Raw genomic sequence first — 15,504 nt, forward strand, 5'->3', positions numbered from 1 at the left:
TTTCTAAATTGAGTATATAATTTAAAAACTTAATTTTTCTATATTTAGTAATTAACTTCTATAATAAGATTATTTTTAAAATATCAGGAAAAAAATCTACAATGTTGTTAAATTAGCTTGCTGTTCTATGTAATTTTACTTTCTAGAATTATTACCTCTGATTTAATTGTTCTTACAAGCTGTTCTACATAGCTTCAATTATTTTTCCTCATACTAAAACATTTCTTCAAAAATCTTCCCATTCAATATCTCATAATATAAAATGTCTTTTAAATGACCAGATTTTAAAATAAAAATAGAGGATCAGAATTCAAACAAAACATTTTTCCTGTTTATTCTTATAGATCTAGCATTCATGTTATAAAAATTTTAAACATATCTAGTGTAAAAAAAAAAAAGCCTAGGTTTTGGGGCTAAAAGCCAATGGACTAAGGTATGATCTCTATATTAATTACCCTTTTATATTATTTTAAAAATAATGTTTAGAGAAGATGTTTGTCCCTAGCCTTGCTAACTGTCAAAAACATTGGAAGGAGTTCATATTCAATAAGAGAATCACACATTAATGAGAATAATTCATAAATATATGTAAACTGCTGGAAAATTTTAGGGAATGAAGTTGAATCTTTGTGTAAGACTACGTTAACATTTATTTTCAATTTTTGCTTTGTCTTCTTCACCTTTAAAGAGGTTGAAATATTTTTTATTTGTTTTCCATAAAATTAAGATCCAGATAGTATTATTTTTGTTTTGAGTTTTTCTAATAGAGGTTGTATTAACAAAGATTGAGCTTAAGGAAATTATTGATTCTCATGACTATTAAGCATCTGCTAGCACACTCTACATTCTGTTGGACTCCCAACACTTCTCTCATCTTAAAACCAGATGCTTTCAACAGAAATGTTCATCCGCTGGAAACTTCAGTGCACTCTGTGCCTCATTCTATTTTGCAGTGGTGTAGAGAACAAGCTCTCTGAAGTCCTAGTTTATTTTTTTGGGCACATCGCTAATAACTGTAACATTATAAGGAAAATACACAATTTCTCCTTTTAGTACTTTTCTCATCTGTAAATAAAATTATAAGGGTATTTATCTCATAGGAGTGTTTGTTCTAAAGATTAAATGCATAGATGCAAGCAGACCTTTAGTATAGTGCCTCTCACATAATAAGAACTCAATGTTAGCTATTGTTATTGTTAAAAAAGTAAAATCATGGCATGATGCAGAAACAAGACATTTTGTTTAAAAATTGATATGCATTTAAAAAGCCCATTTAAAAGTGATTTCAATAAAACCAAATACAATATTCCAGTCAGTTGGTTATGTAAAGTAAGTAAACTTGTTTGGTCAGGAAGTAGAAAAGGTAGGAATTGATAAAGCAACTGTTTAATCTTTCAATAGTTAAATTCACATTTAGTATTTGTGAAATAATTATGTGTTTTAAAATAAAGGATGTTTATAAGTAAGTTTTTGTCATTTCAATGCATTATAATAAATCTATGACTATGACCTACATTTACTGTTATATATTTTTTATATTAGTGGAAAAGCCTGTGATTTTGGGTTATTATCGTCAAAACCCTTATTTTGAAGAACTACTAATGCTTTTACTAAAAATGTTCACTGACATATTTTATCTTTTTATTTTACTTGAACAGATTCAGCGGCGATGGCGAGGCTATTGGATTCGAAAATACTGCTCTAATTATTTTTATTTGAAGTCATATCTGAGAACTGTTTCAGAGACCAATGATGCAGTTAGGTGAGTAGTACAATCACTAGTCTGTCTGCTAGTGAAAATTTTAGAAAAATTATTCAGTGGTTGTTGATCATTACCATAATTAGAAATAATTTCTAGCCTGACCTGTGGTGGCACAGTGGATCAAGCTTCGACCTGGAACTCTGAGGTCGCCGGTTCAAAACGCTGGGCTTGCCCAGTCAAGGCACATATGGGAGTTGATGCTTCCTGCTCCTCCCCCCTTCTCTCTCTCTCTCTCTCCTCTAAAATGAATACATAAATAAAAAAATTAAAAAAAAAAGAAATAATTTCTAAAACCCAGTGATATTTTATGTAGAAATTTATTTTATTTTATTATTTTACAGGGACACAGAGAGAGTCAGAGAGAGGGATAGATAGGGACAGACAGACAGGAATGGAGAGAGATGTTCTCATCAATCATCAGTTTTTCGTTACGATACCTTAGTTGTTCATTGACTGCCCTCTCATATGTGCCTTGACCGCGGGCCTTCAGCAGACTGAGTAACCCCTTGCTCGAGCCAGCGACCTTGGGTCCAAGCTGATGAGCTTTATTTTTTTATGCTCAAGCCAGATGAGCCTGCGCTCAAGCTGGCAACCTCGGGGTCTTGAACCTGGGTCCTCCGCATCCCAGTCCGATGCTCTATCCACTGTGCCACCGCCTGGTCAGGAAGGTAAAAATTTATTGATAAGATAGAGATATAATTTTATTTAACTCAAAATTCATTGAGTTAATTTTATTTAACTCAAAATTCATAAATATATAACTATCTTGTACTCTTGACTAGACATTATATTAAATTATTCCTTGATTCTATGCAAAATAGTTTAGTTTCAGTAAAATTATTTTATTTAAAATGAATTTATGTATAAAATGATTCTGTGAGATACGAAGCCGTAAGTACTGTAAGACTCAAATGTGTTTTGAGAAACATATTCAGTAGCAAGAACTTGCCTCTCAAAGAAGAAAATAAAATATCATGGAGCATAATGAAATGTACTGCTTTGCTCTCAGTTTTATTTCCTTGAATGCATATGAAGACAGCACCTGGATTTCATCCATAGAATGATGTATCTTCCATAAATTTATGCAAAATAGAGTTTGGCAACACTATTCAGTCATTTTTGCCAAAGCTCTATCTATTACTTCAAAAATAGTTATTTTCCTCTTGTAATATGCCTCATTCTCACAACATGTAGGTGACCATATCTATGCCTGTAATATATTTAGATCATAGGAAATGTAACAAGTAGTAGTTGACATTTATGTTGTAATATTATTTTCAATTATTTTCCCCCATTACTTTACTAATCAAATCCTTTGACCTAAAAAGAACAAACAATTGAAAATACATTGTTAAAGGTTTTGTCTGAGACCCTTAAAATTATTATCTAAAAAATAATTTCCCAACTCTCCTCTCTGCTTCCAAGAGTTTGGCCTCAAGTTTCTGTACTATGAAAGAATGTATGACCCTGTCTTCAAATTATTATGTGCATTCATACCTTTGCTTATATACAAACATTTTCAAGAACAAGAACTACAGCAATTTGGAGACACCGTGTTTGACTTTCAATAGTGGCAAAGTTTGATTCTCTTAAGATATAGAATGCTCCTTTTACTTATAGTTTTATGCTCTACAATTAGTGTACAATTAAGCAAACATTATTATTCTGTTATCTAAATTGCCAGTTCACTTTATATTTTCAGGCCGTGTGATGTAGGTGAAAGAGTAAATGTAGTTTTGACATACCTCAGCATGAGCTCCCCTGAAATCACCAGGAATTGGCCCTTCGCCAGATAGAGGTATTGTCACAGAGCACATTACAATTTTCCAGTGCAACAATGAGCACTCACTGTATACCGAGTACTGTGGTGAGCCCTTTCCTCAGCACTGTCTTCCATTTTCATAACAAACCTGTGTGGTAGGATCATTACCTACCCTATCATTCACACTGAAATAATTTAGTTGTTTTTGCTTTATTATGTTTAGGATTTCCCTCTGAGTAGTAATTTCCATAAGATCCTTAATTGAGGTGAAAATATCCATATCAATGTTTGAAAAAGAATGAGTAGTTATCTTGAAAGTAAGGCTAAGCATGAAATATAGATAATGAGCTATTTCTAAGCCATCATTTGGTCAAATTAAAGTGAAACTGTATTAATTTCAGTATTATATTAGTTTTCTTTAATAAAACTCATTCATTCATTTTTTGGAAGATATTATCATGCTACTCAACAACCACGAGGCCATTTATTTTTACTCTACAGAAAATTTTCAGTTAAAGAGTGGTAGATTTTTTGTTTTGATGCCTGAGTGATATTTGAGTCCTAACAAGTGGCTCTTCTGTAGATTGATTTGGTAGGTGAAGCATCATGGAGCCTCCCTTGGTGGACTGTCTTGTTCTTCCATTTCTTTGTATTATTCGGGCACAGATTAACCCCCCAGTGTATCCATCATGCATCTGAGCAGTTAGGCCAGACAGAGGGAAAGGTGCGGTTCCATTAAGCGCTGGCCCATCATTGGCTGTCAGCTAAGCCTTGTTACCTTGTCCATCCTCATTGCACTATCCCACAAGATCTCTTAATGAAGTTAAGCCCCAAGTTCACCGCCGTAATTCCGTGGCAAGAGTTTGTGCAATGTAACAATTCATCACTTGTCAGGAAGGCACTTTTAGTTTATACATTTAATAAGGGCATCCTCTAGCTCGGTTAATTAGAAGTGAACAGTTTGCATATTTACTAAATGCAGAATGTCATCCGCAGCACGGCCTATTGCCTACATGAGTTATTCCTCCACCCGCAGTAAACAGCTGGGTAATTATTACTGCCATAATCAGATAAATTCCCTCCGTTAGGCTTTTCTTACATGGCGGTTCTTTGAACTCATCCAAAGCCAAACAAAATTTATGAACTCTAGCATCCAGGCCACTTTTTCATGCAGCTGCGTCCCCATTCCCCACTTCAAGGACGTGAGTAGAGCTCCATGGATACCGCATAAATAGGGGGGATAAGTACGATCCCCTAAAGGTAACACTGCAATAAGTCTCATTTAAAAAAACAGAATATTCTGGTCTCGGCCAACTACATGAGAGCCATTTGGCTCTGTCTGGCTGTGTCTAGATGACGTGTGAAAAAAGTAACATTACTTTTCAAGAATTTAATTAGTCTATAATGTTAACCATATATGTGAATTTTTTCTGTAGGGTCATTTTATATATGAACATGCAACAATGATAGCGATTGATTTGGTAGAACTTAGGAAGCATACCAGAGTGTCTAACATAAAATACATGGTGTGGTCTGTGCTTTGAAATCAGTCTATAACTTACCCATCATAATAATTAATGACAATCATCCATAGACTCACTTTAAAATACAAAATATCCACCATTTGATCAAAGCATTTCACATACTATATTTTAATAAGCATGCACAACCTTTAATAATTTGCGGTTTCAAAAAAAAATTTAAAACAAAGTATATAAAAAGATAGAATTAATAAAAGGAAAATTTAAAAAACCTTATTATAGTGGGTATAATTTCCTCACATATATATTCATTATTTTCTTTTTTATTATTATTATTTTCAAATTTAACCCTTTACACAGTGAATTTTCAGCAGGAAAGTACAGGGTGCTAACCCTAATGCTGGGCTAGGAATGGAGTTAATTAAGTGTGTCCCATGGTCAGAATGCACAAAACATCACTGCATATGCCAAGAAACAGCTTTCTCTAGCGCCAATTGTAAAAGGAATTCCAAAAATGAACCTTTAAGAGGAGATGCTATGTAACGTGATGAGCAGTGGCTTCTATAACTTCTTGAAAGTCTCTTTTTTCTTTTCATGGAGATATCGGGGTGGAGAAGGGAAGGCCACAGTAGAACATTAAACTGTTAATCATTTGAAAGCAAGGGCCTAAAATATGTTGGTTCGTGGACTTGGCCTTGTGGTTGTCGGACTTTGCGGAGTGAATGGATGGGAAGTTCTTATCTCTCATTTGGCCTAGCTGATCTCTTGCTAGGAGATGAATAGAAGAGAGATCCTCTGGGGTTTTTTTTTTCTTTTGTAGTTCTGTGATAAGGACTGGTAATGCAGCTTTTAATATTGCCGATTTAAGAGTAAATTTATATAGTGAAAATCAGATTCAGGTACTTGATAGATTGATCATATACAGATGTTTCCCGTCATACTTGAAGCTATGTGTAAATGATTGGGAAAATGTAGCTATTGCTAAAATGTCATTCATTATACAACCTGGTAGGCTGTTTGGCCTTCACCTTTATCTGAAGTGTATGACGCCTCCCTGAAGTGTTTGGCCTCCCTGAAGTGTATGACGCTGTCAGTCCTCTTCTTCTCAATGTCCTCTGTGTACTTACCTGTGCTTGACAGATCTAAACACCCGGGTTCTCTCTTTAATGCCCTTGCCTCTTCGCTGCACCTGCTCCGGACATTGTCTTCCATTTCCGTGCCTTCTGCTTGCACTTGTGTTCTGGTGACTCATGAATCCAAATATTCTCCAGCCTAGAATTTTCTTCTGATTATTATAACCCTCTGTTTCAAAACCCTGCTGACATGGCTGCTTGGACATCCACAGACATCTAAAGCTAAAGCATGTTTACATGAGAAATAATTCTTTTCCCAAACCTGTCACTTCCCTCTCAGCACTCCGTTCTCATTTCTCTTCTCTTTTTCCTACTGCTGCCTGAAAGACCCTTCTACAATACAAATTGGATCTATGACATGTTATACTTTCTTCTTTTTAAGGGTTCCATAGTAAAAGATGACTTAGCAGTCCTAGAAATACATAAACTATAAACACTAGGATTGTAGTTCAGAGTCTCTTCTTAGCATAAGAATTATGCAAGCTCAAAATAAATACTTGCATTATTTTCTTAAAAAGTTATTGTAAGGTCAGTGGATAATGGGGGATGGTCACGTGGGGAACCCAGACCTATGAACTTTGGCTAGGACCGCCCACAACCAAGCGCGCCAAAAGAAGCTTCGCAGGAACCCTTTGGAAAAAAGTGACCGTCTGCCAGCCAGTGAGATTTCACCACATCTTATTAGCTTGACTTCCCTAGAGGGACCCTTTAAATATCTCCCACGCAGTTTAATCCTTGTGACTTCATCTTACCTCGGGGCCAGGGAACCTGGCCGGGCAGGATGCCTGCTCTGTACTCAATAAAGCCTTTTCTTATTCCACACTTGGTGGCTCTGGCCTCTTCCTTCTTGGCGGAGGAAAAATACCTTACAGTTATAATATACAACACAAAGAGCATGCAACACAATCAACAGTTCAGATGCTCTAGAAATGTTTACCTGGAATCTATGTACTCTGTTGAGCAAAGTCACTCAATTAAATTTAATTTCTAAATTAAAAAGAAATGTTATAATACTTTAAAACATGGATCTCAAGGAAAAAAATGTTAGTGTGTATCTTACTCAAAATATTATTGCAGAATGAGAAATTCTAGAGTTGATACACACCTAAAAAAAACAGCAACAATGTAATAGAGAGGAAATGCAGTGGTCCCATAACAAAAAAGCAGAGAAATAATAAAACGTTATGTATTTGAAAAAACACTTTTTTTATTATCACTTTGGAATGCATTTCAGCTTTCTCCTTCTTGTCTCCTTGCTAATCTCTCCATGTCCTCTCCCAGGAGGGACATTGAAGAGAACAGAGAAAGAAAATCACTCCAGCCCAGTTTGTCCCTCTCTCTTTCCATTCTTCCCAGTGCCATCTTGTCATCTTTTCTTATCCCACCCAACAGTAAACATGACGGGGGTCTGTTTGGTTCACATGGACGCTATCCTAGGACCGATGATAAAATAACGGGGCAATAAACAGTGTTCTAAGACTCATTAGATAATTTTCTGAAATTTTATGCGACATCCTGCTTTAAAATACGTTGATGTCATCCTGTGGGACATTGCTCGATAACAGTGTCAAGCTCAGTCTGGAGATGATCCTGGTTGTGTTGAGTGGATTACATGTCAAAGCTGCAGCAGTTGTTTCTGCTTTAAAATGAAGTTCGCACATTTTAAATGAGAGACAAGGTCTGATTGTTGAGGAAACAAAAGAAAATGAGATCTTGCCATTCCTTTCATATGAAATGGGAACTTTAAAAGCCACATCTGCCTGCAACAAAACTTCAGTAGCTTGCTCCTCACTCTCCACAGTTGAGTCACTTTGAAGATAGCAAAGGAGAGAGAGATGTGCCTTGATTTACCTTTCTGGGAGAAGGATCCCACACTGTCTTGGTTACCATTTGTAAAGCCATTGCATTTCCCATAGAACAGGAGCCTCATTAATGCGACCTGCCCCTTACCAATATCTGCAGAATGTTGTGAGGATGAAATAATGTCTGCGAAGCTCTTGGAGCTCTGGAAAATGATGTGCAGCGTAAACACGTCTTATTATGTGCCTCTTATTTTACTTAGCTCAACGCCACCCACTCTCAATTATTTGACACCGTAGACATTACATAAAATTTCACTTCTATTTAGAGACACTATCCAGAATGGTAAAAAGAAAATAATTTTCCAGTGAAATATGTGCATATTTCAGAGAGAAGACTGTATAAAAGAATTCTTTTCAAGGAGGTTTATTCCAAAGAGCCAGAAGAAGAAGAAGAAAAAAATTGATTTTCATGAATGATCTTTGAATGGAGTCTTATTGCTTTTAAAAATCATGCAAAGCAGGCAAATGAAATAATGGGGCAATTGGATGATTCCTTTCTATGTTCAGAGTGAAGTCATGGTATTGTAATTTTATAACATTGGCCATTATCATCGTTGTTACTTTTTTTTTTTCATTCTCAAAATGTCTGGTTTGTAGAGTACAAAATTGCCAGCATTACCCGTAGAGAGCCCATGTACCCCTGACCAGGAGGCCTTTCTTCTGCTCTGAAGTACATGTCCCCCCTCTGCTGTTGAGGGACCCAGTCTGCACAGGAGGGTGAGATTTCCGTGAACAGTCCAGCTTCGTGTCATTGCACACTCCTTTGTCCCAGTGTGCTCACTAGTGAAAGCCCACTCATGGCTGAGTCCCAATGCCAACCCCGCCATATGCATGAAGCCTTTCCGGCCCAAATTCTAAGTCTGACACATTCTGATTTGAAATTTCGGGCAGAGATTCAACCTCTGTGAATATAATTTCCTATCTGTAAAATGGGAGTGATCATATCTGTGAAAGGATTAAATGAAGTGAGGTTCATGTCTAACCCAGGATACGCCTGATATTAAGCAACTGCTGATACTTGATTGACATGTTCCAAGCCTGGGACAATGACAGTGAGAAGGGGCGTGAGGTGTCACAGATAGAAATATTCTGTGAGGTAGCGATTTGGAGTTGGAGCGTTACTGGGGAGCATTTTGGGGAGTAACATCTCTAAGGGAATGGTGGGGAGAATAAGGAGAAGTTGAACCACATCAAAGTCTCAACCAATCTCAGGAAACTCTGGAACTTAGTGGGTGTTTTGAGTGGACCCCGACTGGGACAAAGGCTCTGGACCTCAGTGTTCCCCAGTCACCAGTGAGGGGATGCAGGGTGGGGGAACAGGTAGAGCAGCCGATTTTCTCCCGTGGGCTGCAGCTATGAGCTGTCAGATGCCAACTGTCAGGGCAGCTGGAGTCCTGGGTGCTTGTGCCCTGCATGGAGGAACGAACATGAAACCAGGAGCACCTGCAGCCTGGGCCCCCACCTTATGCAGATCCCACTGTGGCTCAGCAGTGCAGCAGGAACACCTGCTGTCATTAGCCATGCAGGCTTGCAAGGACACCTCCCAGAGCAGCACAGGGAAGACAGGAAAACGGAGGATGTATTCCATGGCTCTCTTCCATATCACATCTCCCACCAGTCAAGGTTTACCCCATGCCTCATGCCTCTTTGGAAGCCAAATACCACAGTCTGCATTGTGGAAACTTCCACCACAGAATGCACCCTGATTGTGGAGGGAATTGGAGAAAGTGTGAAAGATTCACACCTAATTGAATAGATACAACAAAGAACCTGGTACCTGGCTTAGAGTAAACCTTCAGTAAACAGCAAACACTTAAGTGTTACCATGTGCCAACCCTACTCTGCGTACATTTCATACGTTCATTTATTTGACTGTCACAATAGCTTGATGAGGAAGATACTAGTACTGATAATATTTGCATTTACAGGTAAGGATATTGAGACTCAGGGATTAAACAGCAGGGATTTTATAACCAGGTACCATTTCAGGGTCCACGCCATGACCCGCCCCACTCCATCGTCCCCAGGTAGCTATTAGAATTTTTATTATTTCTATCATTATTACAATATGTGAAATTTTTAGTTTTATTACAAATATCATTAGCCAAATATATTAAGTAGGCAAGGCTTTATAAAAATTGAAGTGATTTTTTACCTTTATTTTTAACTATCACAAAGTGCTTTACGTAAGTATTGCAAGAAGTCCTGGAGATTACTCAAGCATCTCCAATGATATCATAGGAAGCAGAATCGTAAGATAAGAGAAAATACGAATGGTTCACTCAATAAAAAATATCTTCTGCACAGTAATTCTTGTATCAGAATAACTACAGCTCGGTGTGGAGTTGGGGAATCTGCAAATCTGAGGATTCTAATTCTATTTCTGCTGTTCACTAATATGTCATTCAGAGCCAGTTATTTCATCTCTATGTGTTTTCATATTTTTAAAATATGATAATTAGTAACATCCATCCTATATAGATCACTGTATTGTTTGTTTGTTTGTTTTGAGAATAGAAACAATACACCTGAAATGAAAACAACCTAAAATTATTTGGAAAAAATTGAAGTGCTTTAAAAGAACTAGATTGAAAAATCTCTACATAAAAAAAAATAGTTTAAAAATTTTTATAAGGAATCCTAGTTAGAATGGCTTTCATCATTTAATCTTTAAAGAGATCATAATTTTCATTGCATCCTTTACTCTGAGCCATATCTTCATCCCTCTTGGTGTAACAAGATCTTGTATATTAAAGGTAAATAATTTATTCAACTCTTCCTACTTGGTCATTTACCAAAGACTGACATAAATATAACCATGGTGTTCGGCATATCTGTACACTCTCCAGTCTGGTGATAAATCAATTAGAAATGCAAGATTGATTTTTTTTAAACAACTGTAGGGATTTATTGAATTAGTTACTTTGTGTTTTGAAGTCACCCTGGGGTAGTTCTTCCATTGGTTTGTCAAGTTTCTTGGGTTTATTTTTAGGGCTTCCCACTTCCTTCTGGGTCTAGCATGTGTTTTCTGTATGTCCTGTAAACTGACACTTTTACATATCTCTCATCCTCTGCTTTGTGCATGGAGCTCCTGAAGTACACACTGTTTGTGTTTTAGGTTTCCATAGCCTGAAGATAGACTGCTGTTATTACTTCCAATAATCTGCAGTTTTGATTTTGTGTCAGGCCCTGTGTATTTCTTTCTACCTTACCCGTTCATGTATGTGTTTGTTACATTGTGCCTTTTTTCTTTCTTAGGTAATATCACCTCACTTTCATTAAATCATTTGTAAAACACAAACTTCTTTGTAGATACTTTAAAAATTATTATTATCTTTGTAATTGCTCAGGAAATTATTTTATTTACCTTTGGAGGGACGTAAATGGGATACATGCCCATCTGAATAATTACCCTAGTAGTGGCAGTTTATTGGTTATCTTAAATTACCTTAAAGACTTATAAGAGGAATTGTAAAAGACAGATTTATTTTTTCCCATCATATAAAAAATAAAGATGAAAATTAATAACCCATTCAGATTTTTCTGTAAACTCTGATTGTTATTTTTCCCAATAAAAAATCTCATTTATTCATAAGTGACTGCCTTGAAATTTGTACCTTAAGGACAAAGAAAGGTCACCAGTCCCTCTAACTCCTTGTTCTTTGTCAAAAATGGACACAGTTAATGAGGTTTGTTTGGTACAGAACAAATTCTCAGACACAGATAGAGATCCTTTCAATGGAAACAAATTTGTTTGGCCTTAGCAGGTTACTTAGCGATTAATAATAGCCTCCAGATGCAGGGCAGGAAGGTCATTGTACCAGCTCACCAACACAATCGAAACGTGCAACTGGCTGGGCTCTGTGGGTGCCGAAGCCCCCAAAATACTATGCATAAAAGGAAACAGGCTATTTTCCAACTCCTCTTTTCATATTAATAAGCAATTTTCAAGAGAAGGGTGGCAAAATGAGGGCCATGCCACTCTAAGTAATTCATTTATTTTGCAATTTAATCTTATGTTGGAAAAAAATCGCTCTGCTGCCGTGGCATAGTGTGGTGATTTTTAAACGTCATTGTGTTTCATGAGGACCTTGTATGAAGTATTGTGTTAGTGGCATTAACAAAAAACTGCAACAAACACATTTCCATACATGGAAGTAGATACGAGAACCTTTTTTTATTTTCGGAATTTCCCCCTCTACTTTTACCTGATATGTTTCAGGTAGAGACTCAGATATTCACTTACTGTTTTGCTTATAGAACTATATGGTAAGTTACATATCTTTAAAAAAAACCCAAAAAAACAAAGTTCAATTTCAAAACAGCATCTTAACATGAATAGTTAAATTTGTTCTATTAAAATAAAGAATGGATATTAACATAAATGAAATGATAGTCACCGAAGTTACTTACTTTCCCATATTTGATAACATATTATTCTATTTAGAGGTACTTTTTACACGCTGTATTTTAAAATCTTATTTTTGTTTAAATTTCTTAGATATACACACATAAATGATTTAAAACTTTCATTATTTTAATGGAATTTATTACACTTAGAAAGCCATGAACTTATTCATACAACTTAGCCTTTGTTCTGATTATCTATGTAAGTGGTCACAATGGCAACCTTTCAAGTGCAGGATAATATGTATAATCATGTTGATATTACATATTTGAGCTGTTAACAAAAATAAACTTATAATAAATTAAGCACGTGTATAAAAGCCCATCACACTTTTATAATTAGTCTATCAGTGAGTGCACAAAATTAATGATTAGAGATTTATACATAAAAAATCAAAATTTAAAGGGTATCGGCAGATCAAATATTTTCTTGGGATATTTAAAGTGTGTCCGAAATCGTTCATCTTCAACCTAAGAAATTAATACAGTAATTCACTTACTTTGCATTTGATATAGTTTCTCGACCATTGGATTAATTATACGATACAGATATTTGATTTTAACAATTCAGCCACTGAAAAATCTCTTTAAATGCTTTTTAGAGGATCCACCGAGAATGTGCAGTTAAGACAGATCACATCACTGATGTTGACGGATGTGGATAATGGCTGCCCCTCAAAAACTGACTTGTCATTAGTGGCAGCATGAAAATGTAAGCAGATTGTTAGTGTCATAAGTCACCGCAGACTGTTCTGATGCAGGGAGGCTCTGGACGAGTATGAGGAGATGAAAGAGAGGGAAGACAAGAAGGCCGAGCTTGAGAGGGAGGAGAAGAAAAGAGATTACCAAGCCCGAAAGATGCATTACCTCCTCAGCACGAAGCAGGTTGGTCTACCTGTCCCTGACAGCTCCCGTAAGCCACCGGGGCCCTGGCCTGACAGAGACAAACTAGCAGCCCGAATGGGACATGACTTGTTGAAAGATATCACAAAGACACTACTTCGCGTTCAATTCCACACTGCTGTGGAGGTGCACGCAGGCCCACCGAGCAGTATGTGACAAGGGCTTCATAGAGGCAGCTGCCACCGTGCCGGCAGAAAGGCCCAAGTCAGCAGTGTGATCTCCTGCCATCATAGCACAACATGGAGCGCATAACCTCGCTTTCCAAACCCATTCCCGGCAGCTCATGATTGGCTTGCAAATTGATCAGAAACTAACCAGTTATTAAGCTGAGCTAGCATGCCTATTTTATGGCACCCTTTCCAAATTCTGGTGCAAGTTTTCAGGGGCAGCTTTTAACAAAAGTCCCTCAGCAATTGCATCTTCACACAGAAAAATAAATGTGGGTTTTGGAATAGGTAGAAACTTATTTTCTTATAGCTGGTAGAGTTTCAGGGCCTTGGATCTTGTTGCTTGCTAAGAAAAAACACATTGCATGTAGAATGTTCTGCTCACAAATATGGTTCTAAAAAGCATGAATATGCCTTTTTATATGAATACTGACCCTTAGCTTATACAATACATAAAATTAAGGTGATAAGTTATAGCTATAAATATGTTAGCTAAACTATAAAGCCTTTTAGAAGAAAACATAAGAAAATTTCTTTATAAACTTGGGGAAGGCAAGCATTTCTTAAATATTGAATAGGACCCAGAAATCTTTACCGTACAGAAAAACAATGATTAAGTAGACTTCATTAAAAAAAAAATAATTCTGATCAAAAGATATTACTGAATGGTCTAAATCAATATCAGGAAGAAAATGTTAGCAATAAATATATCTGATAAAGGAATTATATCCAGAATATACAAGAAGCTCAAAAAAAGAGAAAACAATCCAATTAAAATTGGCAAATTTGGCCCTGGCTGGTTGGTTCAGCGGCGGAGCATCAGCTCAGTGTGTGGATGTCCTGGGTTCGATTTCCAGTCAGGGCACAATGAAGAGGCTACCATCTGCTTGTCCCTCCCCCTTCTGTCTCTCTCACTCTCTTCTCCTCCTGTAGCCATGGCTCTAATGGTTCGATCAAGTTGGCCCAGGGCACTGAGCATGGCTCCATGGCCTTACCTCAGATGCTAGAAACAGCTCAGTTGCTGAGCCACAGAGCAACGGCTCCAGATGGGCAGAGCATCGTCTTATAGTTGGCTTGCTGAGTGTATCCCAGTCAGGGTGTATGCAGGAGTCTGTCTCTCTGCCTCCCTGCTTCTCACTGAAGAAAAAATAATTGACAAATTCTAAAAGTAGTACTTCACAATAGAACTTGCCAAATGGCCAGTAAGCCTAAGAAAAGGTACTTGTCATCATTTTGTGATGAAACTGCAAATAAACATTGCTTCTGAAGCTGAAATCACTGCATTCAAATTACAAGTTTCAACCCCATCATGAAGTATCTTCACAACCTCACCCCAGTTATTTAAATTCTGTAACTTAGTTTCATTATTGAAACTAGAATAGTAATAGTCTTACTTCATAGTAGTCTTGAAGATTAAGAGAATGTGTGTGTATGTGTATTAATGATACACAATTAGTACTTAATGTTAGTCATCACTAATTATTGGTATTTGGAAACATATGGGAGTGGATGTGAATGAACCAGAAGGAGGTAGGGCATAGGGCTATATAGACCCTTCTGTACTCTTTCTTGGAAGGTTAATGCTTGGTATATTTTAAACGCTCACAATTTACGGAATGAATGAATAAATACAAGGATAGCCACAACAGCAACAAAAAAATATTTCACACAATAATTGTTGAGCAAATACTTTTATTATGGGGCAATTGTATCATTAACATATTTTCATTTTTACAAAAAATATTGTATTAAACTAAAAATAAAATAAAAAGCATGAATTTGAGGGTAGAGTTGTTTTGTGACATGAGCTTTAGGCAGGAAATAGCCATTTCTGGCTGTTTAGTTTTTCTTCTAGCCTTTCAAATTCAGTCTCATAATTCTAGCTAGAATCACACATTTAAATGTGTTTGGACATGGGACAAGTCACACCCCAGTAGTGAAAGGTGAGATCTGAAACTCAGTATCACCCTTGGAGACTTCCAACTCCGAAAACAGAGTAAGTACGGGGTGGCCGTGCACGTTTGCAG

The 15,504-nt window shown here is 36.7% G+C and overlaps 1 protein-coding gene across 1 annotated transcript in view; it reads left to right on the forward strand.

Moving 5' to 3' along the window:
• Window positions 1-15,504, forward strand: part of SPATA17 (spermatogenesis associated 17) — a 105,366-nt gene that overhangs the window by 34,536 nt on the left and 55,326 nt on the right. Inside the window, exons 5-6 of the mRNA XM_066360887.1 lie at window positions 1,659-1,762; window positions 13,169-13,292. Of these exons, the coding sequence (XP_066216984.1) occupies window positions 1,659-1,762; window positions 13,169-13,292 (228 nt within the window). The remainder of the gene's footprint in view (window positions 1-1,658; window positions 1,763-13,168; window positions 13,293-15,504) is intronic.

This window comes from Saccopteryx leptura, chromosome 1 (genome assembly GCF_036850995.1).
Source record: "Saccopteryx leptura isolate mSacLep1 chromosome 1, mSacLep1_pri_phased_curated, whole genome shotgun sequence".
NCBI lineage: Eukaryota > Metazoa > Chordata > Mammalia > Chiroptera > Emballonuridae > Saccopteryx > Saccopteryx leptura.